General features: G+C 41.2%; 1 protein-coding gene across 1 annotated transcript in view; it reads right to left on the bottom strand.

The window, feature by feature from the left end:
- Positions 1–18,043, bottom strand: part of T265_00960 (hypothetical protein) — a gene marked incomplete at both ends in the record, with an annotated part of 91,224 nt that extends 73,181 nt beyond the window's left edge. Inside the window, 2 exons of the mRNA XM_009164875.1 lie at positions 99–314; positions 17,703–18,043. Of these exons, the coding sequence (XP_009163139.1) occupies positions 99–314; positions 17,703–17,977 (491 nt within the window). The remainder of the gene's footprint in view (positions 1–98; positions 315–17,702) is intronic.
- Between the last annotated feature and the right edge of the window lie 493 nt (positions 18,044–18,536).

Below are 18,536 nucleotides of genomic sequence, written 5' to 3' on the forward strand. Positions count from 1 at the left end.
ATGTGGGTTTTCTCCATGGGTTTGGTGCTTTTAAGAATTGCAAAGACTCAAATTTAAACGCTCAAAAACTTCAAACTTTTTCACGTGAATTAACGAACCTTTCGAAACGGCAAAATTTGCAAATCAGCTCCTTGGATCTCCCGGTTTTCTCCAGACACATTCGACAGAATTCGTGTCTACAGATTGGACACTCAATGGGGGCGTTAAAGACGGCCATAAACAAGCGACCGCAGTTGTAGCAATGTCCATCTCCACTTGCTTCTGCATTTCGAATACGGACTTTCTGTTTCTCCACAAGTTCATCACGGAGTGACCTAACAGGTCGTGGGTGAAACAAACATGGGACAAAAAGAAGCTTATTACCAAGAAGGCCGGCATGTGATAAGTCATCATCATTGACAAAACTACACTGGCAATAGATGCCATTCCTTAAGTACTGTACAAACATCGGACTGGAGAGCCCAGATCAAAAGCTATGACAGACTACCTGGCTATTTGCCAACCAAACCTCTCTTGTCAGACGTACACCAGTAACAAATGCACACAGACGCAGATATGTTCGTCAGATGTACGGATGACTACAAGAGGTTTTTGACTCCTAATTTTTTAGGACCTCGTAAGTAGCTGGATAACGAAAACTACTCTGGAGCTATAAGCATGATTAGTATCCCTTAATATAGCACCTTGTCTACTGGGACCGACGTGTTTATTTGCACACCAGTTTTTTTGGAAAAGCTACTAGCTACAGGTTATCCTGAAAAGGGACCAGTAGCAGGTGACTGTCGCTAGCTACCGCACAGCCAAGTTTTACCAGTAATCCTGTAGATGATAAGGAAAGGAAAATGAGAAGACTTGTCGCAGGAAAACCGAAGCCCGGAGGACAGCTGATGACAAGAATCTTCCACCTCCAGACACCTTTGAACATTGTGTCAGGGCTACACGATATCGTCTTATCCACAATGTCACCAACTCGAGTTTTACTGGCTCTAGGGATTCCCCTTCAAAAACTAGAAAAAAACAATCAAACCGATGCGTTTCTCATTTATTTTGTCTTCATTTCAAATGGCTGCGCACGTCTTCCTTGACAAGCAAATTATATGGCATACTGATTTCTCAATGCTAGGTGCCGGAGAAATTCCTGCTTAACTTTTGTCATGAAAGTCAACTTGGTTTCTGGCACGTCTGTCAGGTTCTAACACCTCTCAAAATGTTAAGCCTCACAAATAGTCAAAACTATTGAATTCACCGCCCACGAAGGCCGTATGCTTAGCCATGATGTCTGAATGTGACTCATAGTGCAAAAACATCATCCATCCACTGGGTTTTAGATATCCGCCGGCTGTTCCTGCTTCCAATTGACCTGCTAGTTACCGGAATATCAGTGGACGGGTGGAAAATTATCGATCTTTTGGGGAAACGAGTGCGCCATTATATTCGCCGTGTTTTTGTGATGTCGAGCTCCGTAACAGTTGAGTCAAAGTTTATTCGAACTCTTTGATTTGCAAGTAGCGAACTTAGGTGGTATATACAGGTAAGCAAGATAAATTGACAAATTTTGTATGGTTAATGATACGCTGTAGTTCGATATTCCTGAGTCGCTGTAGTCTTCTTTGAACTCAGTGACTCAGATCCGTTTCTGTCAGTGTATTTCTGATGAAGTGACAGTAAAGCTCAAAAATGAATAAAGAAAATGTGAGCGCACATTTCGAGGGGAATAATGTACAAGAAATGTCATTTTAGTACACATTAAAAAGTAACAGAACATAACACTTTTACCGTGTGGAATGTTAAGAATGGGCGAGGTTTATATAAAATCAATAAAAAAGAATGCACAGCCTTCCAGCCACCCAACCAGGTTCTTAAATACGGTTCTGCAGTAATGCATCACTGTTACAAGACATATACAGGCTTGTACAATTTTTGAATGCTGAATTAGCAATGAAGACCTTAAATACACTAACGGAGTTCAACGTCCAACACGAGATATCCATTCGACCAATTGCAGTACAACCTGTATATCGGGTGCACGAAAAACAGGGTTCAAACAATAAAAACTACTAAATTAACCTGCTAGTCTGCCAAAGATTTCACTGGAGTTAATTAAGAGCTTAGAACAACAGATGATTATTCCGAGTGTGGGCATAATCCTTGGTTATGAATATGATTCCAATAAAGTTATTTTATGAGTATACCACATGCCAATACTTAGATCCACACTACTAGACTAGCTAATGATGATCTTTGAGCTGACATTCCATGAACTGGACCAGTTAGTGAGACAGCGCCGTAAAACATATTTGGTAACCCAGTCAGGCCATCTTCGTGAGTCACTCACATGATATGTGTTCTACCGAAGGCTATTCATGTCAGAATAGCTACTAGCAACTAATTGATGGTCTTTGGTATTCGAGTTTTGACAGCTGGCACCACAGAGCACAATTTGCGCCTAGTGAAAGGCATGCACTTCATAGAGTCGCCGGTGGTTTAAAAATACAAGATCGATATGTATTGCATGGATTGAGGTGAATCGCTCATACGATTTTCTCTCTTGGTACCCAACCACAATGATTTCTTTTTTGACATTCTTGAAAAGCGTCTGATTCTAACCTTACCGAAGGCTGTAAACTGTTCGCCTCTATATTGGACGTCATTTGTCGTTCTTATAAGTTACGTACGATTTCTAAAAAACCTGATAATATTACAACCGCAATTCATCGACCGACAATGATGAAAATAATAGTTCGTCGCTGCAGGCATGACAATCCAGCGCGTTACTCCCTTTTGTGGATACAGCGGCACGGTCTAGTAAACGAATAGAATACTGAGTACTATTGTAATATTCAAAGCTATAAGCAGGAAAATCTACAATTCCGGTTAAATGCGTAAACTGAGGTACAAAGTTAACTGTAGGGTCTCCTCTGTCCCTAGTAATAGCCTTGAGTTATGACCGTCAGTATGCTGATAATTTCGTATACCCAAGTTTAACCGATAGCAAGTGTTTCTAACCAATAATTTGCCTTGCCTCCCTTGATTTGTGTGATGGAAAAACAATCCCACCGTTTGATAGAACATAACTGATAAGAAACTTAGGCTTAGAGGTTTGTATGATAATCTCTTGGTATAGAGGAAAGCTGCTTATTATCCCGTGTGGTGAGAGAGTGACGAAAGTCTATTTTCTGGAGATCTATCGATGATTTGGCTATGACATGCTAAGTAATTGTCCCGTAAAAGAAGGAAGACATAGCAAATGGATGAACGATCTGCGTTGCACTCTTCGGTGTTTAGCAAACTAGATAACGCGAATCCCTATTGTACGGGCTTGACAGGACAGCTCGAGAAGCACTCTTTCGAAATGTCTATTTTCAAAAGCCACTTTGTTTATAAATCAAGGAATTCATTTCAAGTTTTGCGTGCGCCACCAGTTTCTTTACATTATGCACCGCTACAGAAAAGCGTAAACACAACTCACAAATGAATATAGACACGAACTGTGACAGGTGATAGGCTCTATAGCGTTTGAGTTTCAGTGGTCCAGACTTCACAGACGCCTCCACAATCTTTTCATATAAACCCATGAAATGCTTTAAACCTCATGGACAATTCTTACATTGCGGTCAAATTATGCCCTCGTGATATGAACTAAGCTATCTCCCCACTCTCTCCTCAATCTGAAGAAAATGCCTTTCGAATGGCTTGATATTTGATAACTGAGGGTAGACGTCAATAACTACGGAAAAAATGTTGATGTATCCATGGAGTCACCCCATAAATTCACCGTTTGTATGATCCACCAACAGAGTGGAGATATTTATGCCAAATACCAACCCATTTTACGATGCAGACAATCAAGCTGAGATGTGGTTTCGAAAATTAGTTTCGTGGATTTGGGAACAAATATACAAAAGTAAGCTTGTTCGTACTTGTTACAGTCGTTCACTTGTCATCGTAATCATAATCTGCGAGCTAGCTACAATAAAAGAATTCGTCTCTGGGTTCATCATTACGACAGTATTGACAAAAAGCTCGCCTAAAACTGCGTTGCTGGGTTGTCAGTCCTAGAATCCCACAGGTCGTGTGAAAAATTTAAGGAGTTCAGGGCATTTCAAAATTCGAAGTTAGTGGCTTAGGAGAGATGATGATCAGTCAGTGCCCAAAAGCAGAATTTTCGCTCTCGTGGCCCTGTGCCCGAAAATGTAAATGGATGAAAAACATGCCACTGGTTGATACTACTGATTCAAACAGTTCAATGATGAGCGGATTCTACCTTCAGGATCAACCAATTCCAGTGACCTTTGGGAGATACTCTCAGACTGACCACTGAAACTCCCACAGTGACTTCTAAAAACTTCGACCTGATCGCGATATGGTACGATAAGGTCATCGGAACACGAACATATACTTCAAGGGCAAAACTTTAATGGCAAGAAACTTTTTTCAGTGCGACATTTGAAATTAGAAAACACCTTCTGAATGGCAATTTTACCCATAACGTGTAATTTATCGTGCTGACAGTTAAAAAAACACGACACGGTTTCATTATGGTTCGTAGCTATATTCGATGGTAATATAGGATTCATCAACGTGCGAAAACTTAACGACTTTCAGTTTCTCATGAAGTTCATTGAATAAATAGTAAATTAGGTCTGCCTTATGCAAATCCTTTCTGGTCAGGTGTCAGAAAGTAGTAACAAGCATACAGGTTAGGCGTGTTAATCTCATCTTGTGTATCATGCACACATACACACATATGTATGGACTCTGAACAATTGGATAATCAGTTCCAGTCGGTGTGGAAAAAGTTTATGACAAGTTGAATGCAATTGTGGATAACTCATTTGTCGGCACCAATCGCTGAGGTACCCAAACCGTTAACATTTGTCGCAATTCCCATGTGGGGGATAAGTAAAATGATTTGATTAAATAAAGCCAGACCGCATTCAAAGAGACGTTATTTTGTCTTTAAGGTCAACCCGTAAACAGAAATCTTAAGAGGGTCTTTACTTGGATATAAACAATCGGAATGTTAAACGGATTATGTCTAACCAACATTATCATTTACAGGTGGAACTTGAAGGTCTTCTGCACCTAGGCAGAGGTGATGGGCTCATCCTCCCTGGAATGACATGTTTTATAGGTCTTCTGGTGATAAAAATGAGGAAACTCGATCATCATTGGTATTTGTTTCCTAAGTCTGACAATTCCTTCAGCACGCCAAATTGATCTGTCTTGTTTAACCGCTCCCCTAACGGACACACACATATCTGAGATATGTGGTCAAGCGCAAAGTGAATGTTAGATTGATCGAGATCGAAACGGGAACAGGGATAACTAGGACTGATTCAGTGGTCTTCTAGTGTCACCTGACTAGTCCAAACAAGACTGAAGTGACTACGGCGTACCACGCAAGCTGGTTGAAATAAAGGCTTCTGAAGACTCATAGATAGACATCCAGCTCCTGATTCTCCAGTGGTAAGCTCAGGCCAATCGTGTAAAGTACAGTGAATGATGTTGTAGTATGTGTCTGCCATTGTCTGCGTCCTGTGCCAAGATCGAACCTTGGTGAGTTCTGATATCTTTTCTTGCCATCACGAATTGCATGTGCTCATATCAGCGTCTGAACAATTTTCTCGTCGTCTGACCGATATAGTGGACCCCACGGGAGCGTATCAACTAGCAAAAACCTCACGTTAGAAGGTGAAAGTTGTGACCTTTGTCCAAACAAATATTTGTCGCCAGTAATGTCCGTGTAATTGCAAAATTGAGTAGTTCTTCAATTTTCTTACGCCAAGCATTGCTAGGGTGCTCGGATGTACTTGTGAAACCACCAATCTGCAATTCAGTTTTTACGCACATACAGAGAGTTAGTTGTCAGGCTAACAAAAGTGAAAAACAGGTGATCAATTTGGTCTCTTGTGCTACTGCAAGCATAACTCGACCGATACAATGTAGTTCGACGCTTGAACAGTTGCTGCGCTTGTATGCAGTGTTTGCAGCAAGTATGGAGCTACTATTCAAAATGCTCCACTGGAGGTTTTTCGAAAACTCGATCAAAGGAAAGACTCCTTTTCATTGTTGTACTACAAATGCCGCAGCCACGTACAACTTGACCGTAACTACTGTGACTGGTTGACTGTGCAGCCATTACTTTTCAGTAGAGGGGAGCAGATGTCACATCGGAAGTGCTTTTACGGTAAACAGCCAAATCCGTGTATGGAATTCAGCATCCTATTAGCATATGCACCTGTCTTCGGTGTGTGGAGTGGATAAACAAAATAAACAATGGATAAGAACTTTGAGAACACCTCGAATGACGTCAGTTTTTGATGAACGATGCCGGCATTGTGGTTCTAAGTGGACGGAATTGTTAGTAACAATCACGGTGTTTTGTGTGTAAACAATAATAGACACCATATAGTGTCTGTTTATTTTAGTAAAAGTAACTATCGTAAAGAACAAACTCTACTCTTTGCTCTGCTATGCTTATTGGCCTTCACTTTCAAAAATCGCAAAACCCAGGAGAACAGTCGTGTTGTTTCTTGGAATCCGAGGGAAAATCACCATCCGAGGAACGCAGAAATTAAAGGGGTTAATGCATCCACGCAATTAACCATGTAGCGCAAAATGCAATTAAATTATTCCACAAACACTCCTAATTCAGGGTGTTTGTTCAATCTATCTGAAAGTTTCCAGAAATTCTAGCAGCTGTGTGCAGTGAGAAGTGGATTAGTCTGTGAAAAATCCTTACAAGGTCTACCTGGGTACAGGTCCTGAGACAACAGGAAAGGTACTTAAAGTACAAATTATCTAAATTCGGTGTCCCACGTACTGCAACCAAGATTACTGACAGAGCTGCACAAAGCGTAGTTCCGTAGTACCCCAGCATGTACCCTGATCAGGTTCTGAAGAGTGTACGTTGACTGAATGCACTATATGCACTAGACTCAAAAGTGCAAACACCTTCAAACAGACTTATCTCGTCTCAGGCGCCCCAAAACACAACCATCCACTTTCAATCTTGTTACTATCACACGATATACACAGCGTTTACATTAGGCAAACGAACACGTTTTATAAATTTGAGCACCAGGTACAGCATGCCGTTCCTTTAAAAACCACTTTTGGCGCATTTTCTCATCAATCCTGTTATATGACACGCAGCACTAATACAGGTAGCGCTTCCATGGCTACAAGATGAAAAAACATGTACGGACATTCAGTTGGAAAATGTTTTGGACCGATTGCGCAGTCAGTGTTTCAGAGACATTTTATATCCTGTCACATTCCGCGCCCATCCTGTTTTCTGGCTTACACACCCGCGAAACACTACAGCTATAAAAATTTAAGCTTGTCTATTTGGTATGTCAAACGGAATATTATCTTTTATGGTCAGTCACAATTTTGAGCTAGTAATTAAAGGTTGAAGTTTAGTCGCATCAAAATTGGCTGTCGAATTTCTGATGTAGATTTAAAGAATCAAAATTTACACGCATTCTTTCCAAACTCCACAGGCAGCCATGGAATTTCGTCTCCGACAGGTTCAGTTTACAAACATCCGAGTGAAATGGCGAGAGCCTAAAGTAGTTGGATACTGTTTGCGAAATTTAATTATCATTTTCATGTCGTCCATAGCATTTGAAACAGCAATACGTAGCTCATCACTGAGAGATTAGTTTCCTGTAGATATAACATTTGTTTTAACTGTCTGCAATAAACATGGCCAGAACTTTCTGCCCCTAATATTTCACCTGATTTCCTCAGTTAAACTTTGCCCGTCATTTGCTCTATTCTAGCACGGAAATATTCATCACCTACATCCAGACACAAAGAGAATACGTGCAGTTTTATCTTAGAAGCCAGAAGCTAAATGTGGGGTAAATGAAACAAATTTCAAACCATTCGCTACCTAAGGTTGATTGCCAGTGTCAAAGCTTTCTCGCCAAATCAGCTCAACTACCACAATCCAATCGGGCTAACCCAAACGGATTTCTGTTTTCCACAAGTTAGCGCGCCTGAAAATGCTTCGTGATCGGTCTCCGCTTAAATTCCTCCAACCGATCGATCAATCACCTGACCCAAATTCTTCTTAGACAAACGTTCTGAGCCTCGTTCAAAATACCTTCTTATTCTCGTGATGTGGCTTTCGTTGCAGCCGCCTGTAAATTTCCATACGTGTGAAGCTTCTACGGGACCACAGGAGGCTTCTGTAAGTTTTGTCTCTCGCAGCTACAAAGACCTAAATTTATGTCCTACCGTACACGAATTGCGAATCGTCCAGCAAATGTTTACAAATGATTGCTTTAGAGAAACCACACCATTTTACATGTATTCGCACATAACAGTTCCGCAGATATTCGGGAATTGTGGGACCTTAACTATTCGCTATCAAGTCCAATACCCAAGTAAAACGGTACCAGAGTTGTGTATGTTTTTGGCGTCCGTCGGGGTTGTCGTTAAAAGGTTTACACCAGAAATTAAGGGGTTAATAAGGGGGATAAAAGAAAACGACTGTTGACGTCGACAACGTTGTGTTCACTACAGTTCCGCTGCAAATCATTGGGCGACAAACCAATACAGCCAAGAATCTATTTCACTTCAAGTTTTCGATAATTCATGCTTAGCGACATTATCGCAACAGTGGGGGAATCCGACTTAACAGAACGTATAAAACCTTTATCAAGCAAATCTTATTATATATGCTCCAGTAAGGTTGCCAATCGATAAACTACAGAACCAAAAGCTGATACTGCGTAAAAAGTTCCACCGATTGCGACTCCTTGCCACCGTTAATAACCAAGTTCATTTAGCCCAGCAATAACCGCCTGTGGAAGTAGTTCTGTCAGGAAAGTTGCCGAATATTAACCGGTATTTCGCACGTAAAATACTGTGTCACAAAAAAAACCAGTCTGCCATGAATGATCGCCAGCCGGAGGGCCATATTTGCATTCACGATGCAAGCTGGCTATATAGTAACTGAAGTGAACTACAAATTATTCGTGCGTTTGGGTTATTTTCTCCGTCGTTCAGTACACATGAGCCTTCAAACTACAAAACAAGAGGTGTGGGTTGGGGTATCTTATGCCGTTAATGAAGTAGGTAAGACAGCCCTGAATAGGTCTTTAAGTGGGCAGAAACTGTTGATAACTTGCGAAATGAACCTGAATAACTGGTGAATAATCACGTAAAATCTTCTGATTATCCTCTCTTGTCGGACCGCGCTAAGTGATGAGTGAGAAGAAATAGAAAGTTAGTATGTATACGTTTTGTTTCCGTACACGAAAAATTGATAGTCGACTCCAGAAAATGAAATGACAAAAAAACACCACCCACACAGTTTGGCTGATATTTTTTCGGGAGCCACCGTTCACACGATTAGTGGTCCAACCTAACAATGTAGTTTGCTACAAAGAATGTACACTCTGTTCTGCATGGGGTGGAATTATGTCAACCAAGCCAGTTGTTCGACAAATGCTTTAGGGTACCTCGTCTTCGATCCACTGAAAATGTTTCTAGAGTTTCTGACTAAGACCAAAATGGAGTGCGTTGTTCATTTGAACGAAATCCGATTGGCGGAGTGCGAATGTCACGCTACCGTTTTTTGCAGAGTGTATTGCCTTCAGCTGAGTGAAAAGGAACTTTCGAACACAAAAACATGCACACAAGCATGTTTTATAGACAACAATCTTGGTCACTAGGTCATCGTGAATCTATCTAAACTTTGAGGACCACCCTCAACTAACTAAATAAATCAGCTCTGAATTAGGGTCGTCTCCAAAGGAAACTACTCACAAGGTTGCTGAAAACTCTTCGACAGCCCACGACCGGTCTTGCCCTTCGTGGGGCTCATCAGGTAGGCGCAGTCCCCCAGTTTTCGTCAACCATATGATCTACTTGAATCAAAATTGCACTGCTTTCGAGAAATACACTCATTTGCAAATCACTTTCGTTTTCACGGGAGACTCAACTGAATTTCTCGTTTATGATGTCGTTCCTGTTTGTGGACCACTAATTCTTGAGAAGCGGTATTTTCTGTCTCTGTTAATTGCCCGATATTTTTCTCAAACCGATTCAGCTAGTTGGAAAACCGCTGACGCTCCCTCTCATATGTTCCATTTCCACACAACCTCAGTGGTGGGAAAGTTGCAGTAATTTACAGTCGCGAACTGTTTTCGATCACGGAGACAAACACTTATTTCAATTACAGGATTAAAACTTCAGTTGCAAACCATTAACATAATAATAAATAACCAAATTTTGCAGTAATTTTGAGGCCCCACGATGTGAAGCAGTGCGCGGCAATCAAGTTTCTTCAGCACAACTGATTTCTGCGTGTAGTGTCAATTCTGGCGCAAGATTAAACTCACTCATGATACTAGGTGACTAAGCAATCACAACTCTGCAAACCTTTCATTTGTTTCACATTTTACCGCCTCCAGAAAGTCCACGGTCGCTAAGATCCGCAAGAACCAAACACTGGGTGTAGCCATCATACGATCTGTGAACTACAATGCGTTAATCTTTTCATGCCTAGTCATCGCAGCATAGTTACTTAACACAACATATGTCAGCAGTCACGCATTGACGAGCTATTGATTTCCTCAAGGAACCTTTACGTTGGGAAGATTGAGCTGGCTAAACCTGGTCAACCTTTGTTACTCTAAAAAACTGCATGGATAATTTTCGGTCAGCAGATACACGGGCCTGCAGCACAGCAACTGAAATAAGGTCGGCACCCTGCGGCTCATTTGGCCCAGACAGGGTAAAGAATAGGGGCCGGCTGCTGTCGTCCTAACAAGAACTTGACAACCTTTTACGTTTCAGTAACTACCGACCGGCTAATCCGCTGAAAATTTACCCACAATTGCTTGGGGTTGTTTTTGATATGACTTGATCTTGCCGACACGGCCAAAGGAAGTTAACTCAAATCTTCGTAGTTATTAGACTAGGAAAATTAACGAACACAGGTAGCAAATTGATCCCCACACATGACGATGCCTTTTCTGTTTCATGTTTCTGCAAGGTGGATTTACGACCCATTTTATCCTTGCACATTTTCCAAACACGTTTTTAAAAAGGAAATCAAGAGAATTCTAGTCGATTAGGTTTTACTGAGCATAGGGAGCACCCGGTTTACTCTTCTTCCCTCATCCACGATTGACATGGTAGCTTTATTTCAGTAAGACAGATTTAAACCAGTGACAGAAAATCAAGGCTGCTTGCACACCGAAGGTTCAATCACAACCAGACATGTGTGTATTCTACTTCGAGTATGTACTGTGATAAATTTGATTTCCTTCGAGTAAATGTTCCAATATTGCTAAATTTTATGCGCGCTAACAGAACTGCCGGATAGCAAGGATCTTCCATTCCATCATGACTTTTTGTTCACATAAGGTCTGCTTTCAACAGGCTTTACCAAATTCCACGAATTTTAGAATATCCCCTTCGCTTCAGTGACACATACCAGCCTGCAGCTTGATCACAGAACGTTATGATAGGTTGCGCAGCACGAAAGAATGATATTCACTTGTGCCTTATTCACATTAACTCTATAATAACCAAGCAAACCAACTTGTGGGGTTGCTGTCAAACCATTATTTCTTCCTTAAGCATGTGTCCCACCAACCTAGACAAGCACCTGCTTTACCAGATTTTTGCTCGATGGTGCATTTCTCTGCGAATTGTTTGATATCAGGCTACTTACATCCAGTGAAAAAAGACTACGAGCTTCTTGCTGGAAAAGGTATTGGATAAGTGAATGGTAGTCGTTCAGAGCAGTTGAATCTGTCATCATTAAACCGCATACAAAGAAACCAACAACTGACAATACAAATGTTTTGAGAAATGTCCACGGAAGTGAAGGTGTGTGATGGCTCATGCAAGTGAGAGTTGGTGTCAGAAGAGTATATTAGACTGGGAATACAGATGTCCAGTTCTTCAGAAACACAGACCATTGCGAAACTTTTTACATAGGGCGTCAGACTGACAGTGTTGAAGCTAAAAATTAGTCGAATTTGTTCACAGGACTTTCGGAGATCAGTGTCAGCAGACAGTTTACAGGGTAATTGTTAACCATTTAATGCCGTTCGTCTATTCACTTTCATGGAACGGAGAAGAAAAGCAATATTTTCATGGTGTATGGTTGACTGTTTGTCAATTGATTGGCGGATAAAATTTTTTTTAGGGCACTAGCATTCAATCGATTACACAATGAGCCGACAAATCACATGAATTTGGATCTGATCAGCATGTTCGGATTAAATTGACTGCCATTACAAGAGAGCACATGAACTCAATACAACAACAACAACTGTTGTTCCCCACCATTGTAATTTTAGTCGGAGGTTTTTATGCGTAAACATATATCCCTTGAGAGAGAAACTCGTCAGAGAGAATGAATGCCGTTGTTTGTTTGAGGACTTAGCATCTCTTTGCGTGAACATCTGGTTTGTCCCTTTCTCTGAATCAATCAGTCTATTACAAAAGAGTATGTTAGTTTCACAGACACTACTGCGCAATCGTTGCAAGCGCATGTCTAGCTAGCTACGCAAACCGGTTGACAGTAGGCGAGCGCACGATGTGGCACCTCAAGCAGAAGGTTATTAAGACGTGTTTTGGCAGATCACCTCATGTTGATGCTTATCTTGTTCCCCTCGGTGTGGCTGAAGGAATCGAATAACCAAACGAGTATAACGTCATGATAACTGCTACACGAACATGGAATGTGAACTCTGAGTATCTGATCGATCAATTTTAGTTGTCCGGACGGAAGTGGCAGCCGATTGCTTCATTGCATACAGTGTTCGAACGCTTGTCGGCAACGAAAATATGGCTCAGCTAGTTAATTAACTACCCATCTTGAGTTAACGTTTTCACTTTTGACTACCATCCTTATGTGACTTCAGTTATTTTGTCTAATGTCTTTCCGGCTGGAACATGAACCTAGGGTACATATTTAATTTTGGGGGACTTCTCCGCAACAGTTCGAATAAACCGGTTGTAGATGCAAGTGTCCGATGCAATTCACATAACGTGCCAAAGCAAAAAAGTAATTAGAAATGACATTTCCAATGTGTTTTTCCAGGTTTATATAACGGTTTAATGGGTATTTCGGGCCTTGATCTTAGGTAATCTAAATCACTCGAGGTAGAATATTTATCATCCTTTCAGTGAAATCAGCCTTGCTTTCAGTTGGAATTCATCCGTCGTTCGCTTTGCAGTAAGGTGGTAATGAACCTCAACAAGGTTTTTTCTGTTTTCTCTGTAAATAGCTATTTTCATGACAAAATTAGCAGACAAAGGCCTTGTTGGAATAGAACACAACCGACGACACCGTATTTCGGGTAGTTTCGAGTTATATCCCAAACAGATTTGGACCGGCCATTTACCGTGTGTCATGTTTTCAGATAAATTCAATGCTCAACATAGCGATAAATACGTGTGTAAGGAAGTGACAGCAAAATGTGTGGGAATGCCACTCAGTATGTCTGACAACTAGTGGAACCTGTGTGCCGTTTGCCCCGGGGAAACCTCACAATTACCTCCATGTGGTCCCAAGCTGTGCATCTTGTTAAAAAAGCAGTGGTGTGTGTCAGTAACTCTATCCACTATGGCCGACTGTTAGCATATGGATTCGGTCACCCAAACCATACATTTTCCAAAATGCTAACGTATCTCTTGAAAGTCTTCCCATTTATGCAGACTCTTGTAAAAGATTTTCAGGCAGTTTTATAGATTTATTCGTTAGCTATAGCATCCTTTAGGTGCCTAACTGCCGCGCACCCGAAGGAGGCACGAGGGCTGAGCTGTCCAGGTCTATACAGGGGAAGTCGAGATGCAAATGTCAGGTTCAAAACACGGACCTTCCGGTCAGTAAATTCGCGCTCTAACCACTGACCATCTCTTCCCTGTAGATTTACTGCCATTGTATGATTCCCTTTTTAGCAGAACTATGCTGGTCGGATGAAATAATTTCACACAGATGAAAAATTTAGTGTGTAAAGGATGGCGCCTTTATGACACAATTTGAACACGATTCTTGCCTTCTTCATCACACAGCTACTGGAACCGGTGGACAACATCAGTGAATGTATTACATGGTTATCTTCTTTTAATATCGCTGGAGCTTTTGCTTCAACTATTAACGTTCTGCAGATCAAACTGCACAAAGATTCTGGGGTTTCTGAAGTAGAGTAAAGGCTGCTATGTAGGTTGAAGTCCAAAATAGGAAACTCGTTCTAGGATGGCCTGAAACGGTGTGTTGTATGCTGACCGATTGTTTGTAACGGAGAACGATATGTTGAGAAAAATATTCGGGAACACTGAATGTCAGCAGGCTGGTTTGTTGCCTAATTCAGTTTCCGGTGAAACTGAAATGCATACGCCTATAGCACACATAACGGACTTCGCGTTCAGAAAATGGCGGAGCGACTTAGCCTTCTAAATTTCTTTCTGAAATGTCAGCCACACTTTCACCCACCTGCTCTAGAATGACACAATCATTACTTTAAAACGACTTCATATCCGATGATGTTGAGCCGTTTATGGAAAACAGTGTGTGCAACAAAGGCCTGTAAGGTTACGTCAAGCACTGGTCGTACACTGCTTGGAATCAGAAGGATCTAAAATGAAATTCACAATGCAATCGACCATAGCTAATTTTCCGCCTCCGTTGTTGTACACTACAATAAAACTGTATAGCTGTTATCCACGTGGTCAAAAGCATCAAATCGCTATGTTAAGTTTAATCTGTCCCTAATCTGGAACATTTCATATTTTTTAAACTTTGCTACCCGTAACCGCGCCTGTCAGTTTGCCATTACAAAACGGTGATGATTGTGCAATTAGTTGGGATTGACTGCCCTTGTTGGTTCTGCCACAAATATCTTTTGAAAAAGCTCAGTAAGGGCTACTGGTACAAAAGAGGAGCACCATGACAAAGCTTCTGAGCCTCTGGGGTAACCGTTTGGAAGGAACTGGACATTGAAGACAAAATTTCGGGCTTTTAATCGATAGTTAGAACGTGTAGCTGCCGTCCGGGGATTAATTACATTAATTAATATGTTATAATTAACATTAATATTAATTAATATTAAGTAATAATTATGGTCACCACAGAACTGATCCAAGCATTTCGTCCGTTTACAGTCTCCGTGACGCAAAATACTGTGAGAGGACAGCTCAGATATATACCAATTTCTAAAATCTGCCAGGAGTAGTGCACTGAGTTGACAGCCTATACGTTCGATTTTCAAATTTTGCAAATCGACAAATATTGCCAAAGACAGCGAATATTACTCAGAAAGTTGGAGGAATGAGGAATTTAGTGCAGTTCTTGAACTCATATTAAACATCAGAGGGTACATGGTCGTTGATCTGTCGATTGCAGTCATTTCGTCACCAGTTGATATGAAATCATCAGCACGTTTTAAGGTGCTCCACTCCAGTTTTTAAAAACTCACTGATAATGTCATACCGACTTGTGATGGAACGTTTGCAATCAAAGTGCTCAGATTAGCTCTGCAAGCAAACCAACAACAATCGAAGCTACTTGAGCTACCAACATTCACCCCAACAGCAAATCAGAGGTTGCATTCTCCAGTGCGACGTATGCATTTCCTTTATCAAGAGTACGTATCTTTGTTCTTCAACAATCTGGTTGGGAAATTCGTTTTACGCAGACTGTTGATATATTGTCATCGGCCTAATACTGTTCAAACTTTTTAAAGCTACAAGACTAGAACTCAGTATACGCGCTAAAGAATCCTTCTAAACATCCTCGCTCGATACAGCGACCGATGACAATCACACATAATTACTGTATATTGACTCTGATAAAATCAAACAACAGTGCATATAGCGGAAACTTACTTGAACCAAATAGTCTGGATAAATTGGCTCGGACTAATGCTATGTGGGATTAGGGACATCAATCAGCCTACTAATCGTGAGGCCTGAAGGTGGTTCTGGTTGCCTATAGATTGAAATATGAGATTTGTTCACTTTATGGGATATATGGGAGGGTTGGTGCAATCTATCAACAAGGAGGCTGAACGGCATCTGAGCTTGGGTAATGGAACATATTATTGGTTCAGAAAAGTGTGCTGTTTTTTACAAATGGTTCACCCTACAAAATCAGCTTAGTTGTGCGTAAACGGTGACGTTACGCCATCAAAATTTGAGTCGGGTAAGATAAAACACCACGCCCAAAAGTTTCTCTTCCTTCACATTTGTGATCATGTTTTAAAAATCTCTTTAATCTGGTACAGAGGTGAATGTCTACAAGCTGCAACAATGAAGGAGAGCGGTGTCTTGGCTATCCAAAATAATTCGTCATTATATATGTCTGAAGGGTGTTTGTATAGAAGCAGGTAAAAACCGCGCAGATAAATCATTACTTTACCGATGAAAACAGTGGGTTTGAGCACATGCTAGTTAATCCTGAGGTCGCAGCCAAGCCACGAGTGATTGTAGGTTCATCTCACGAACATGTGGCAAATTAGCAAAATTGCAGGTGGTTCGGAGTATCACTGGATAAGAGCTCAATATTCAACTCGGTCAGGAGGAGACTGAACCTTACAGCGGGGGACAGTGGTGTAATTCAGTGGCCCACTGCGCTATACTGGGGGAGTGTCCGCACGACACGTGTGGGGTCTCTCATACCAGGTTGGTGAATTTTTAGAGTTCTGATCCTCCAGGTTGGTGGCGAAGTTTTTCGTTTTCATTAAATACTGCCACACAGCGGTCAGGCCTTCGAGACAAAGATTTTGTTTGAGGTCCCTTACTGTCCTCCTGTTTAGGTGTGGGTGCCCTGGCATTACCCCAGCCCACGTACACAACAGAATCACGCAGAGTACGGCAGCGATTAACACTGATACCACGCTGTCCATGATAATAATAAAAATTTATTATTATTATTATTATTATTATTATTATTATTATTATTATTTATTACGCATTGTTTTTATACTACAAACGTCCAAGTTCTGCGAGCTTTTTATAGCCATTAGTCTATTTTGTGTGGTAGTCACAATCGCTACCTTGGAGTTCAGCATCCACAATTTCAATAAAACTCCATCCTGAAGTTTAGCTCGATCTTTCAGTTTATTCTGTGGTTGAGCATGTCCTCACGCCGCAAACTCATTACCTCTTGAAAGCAATTAATTTGACGCCAGATATTTTCTCCAGATCAACATTTCAGTGTAATGCAACTTCAAAAATTGGGCTTTATAAAAGCACGTTTCGAGCCCGGTGTTCCATGAAAGAAAACTAAATTATTTTGATACAGAAGGCAATGATGATGTAAGGTTATTGAACCTCTAATGCAGGACAAGGCGACGAACTAAACTCCGACTCCGTTGAGACAAATTATCGAATGCTAGTGTACAACCGTCCCGTTTGTGTTGAGTAAAATATCTGCTAGCCGAGCACTCTAGCTATAGGTCAGCAACCTGACCAACCAATTCTCTGCGCCTAAATTAACCAGCCGGCCAACCGTCCGAAATTATTTAATGTTATCCTGTATCAGTGAGTATTGCATAATAAAGCTGTTTGGAATTCCGCGACCGACTCCGCCCAACTTGAAGCATAAACATTGTATGACTAGGAGTATGCAGACATTTAAATGAGTAATCTACTTTTTGACACTGAGTAAACCCTTTTCTTTACGTAACATAATAAATGTGATACACGTGGAAAATACTCACCTTATCCTCCCTTCTTCCTTTTGTTTGAACTGATCAAACCGCAAGAGTACACTTTCTAAATGTGCCTGTTCCTCGGGGGTGAGTTCTATGTCCCCCAAAGTCTGTCCTTTTCGTGGATAAGCAGAGGATCGGGCAGCAGAAGATGCCCAACTCTTTTTACTCGCATTCGAGTATCCTGCCTCACTCTTGGAATCATGCACTGGCGAGTTATAGTGTGAGCCAGCAGACGGGTATCGATTGCGAGGTTTTAACGCGTTATCCGAAGTGACTGACATATTCTGGCTCCTGGTAAACACAGTTTCACTGGCAGGAGGCCTGAACAGTGTGGTGCACGATCGGGCCACTGAAGTGATGAATCCTCAGCTTGATGTGTGCACAGAGCGACTTGAACCAATCAAATTGTTCAAGTAACAGAAACCTGCTGAGTGAATCCACGGGCAACCTGACAGATCCGTGTATTACAGCAACGAAACTTGTCGAAAAACTCCTTATGCTTATTCTATCAGCTTTCAATCTACTGGATATTACTCATACATTAGCCGACAGTTGAAGTAACAATGAAACTAGACAGATACAAGCTAACTTAGTTTCAAGGCCGTTTCCATGGCATTAAATGCGCGGCCTTCAACTGCGTTACAGGTAAGCGTGGAACAATGAAATCGATTTTCCCACGGAATAGTTAGTCAGTGTTTCAATAGTAATGTCTTGACGCCTAAAAAAACTTAGTAAGTCTACGAATTTCTGCTGGATAGGTTGAAAATCAGACAGAAAGCAAACTACCGTGAAGTGGCGTGTTAAAATTTCCCAGGGAGCATTGTCATAAGGATTTCTAGG

Source organism: Opisthorchis viverrini (genome assembly GCF_000715545.1).
Source record: "Opisthorchis viverrini unplaced genomic scaffold opera_v5_10, whole genome shotgun sequence".
Classification (NCBI taxonomy): Eukaryota; Metazoa; Platyhelminthes; class Trematoda; order Opisthorchiida; family Opisthorchiidae; genus Opisthorchis; species Opisthorchis viverrini.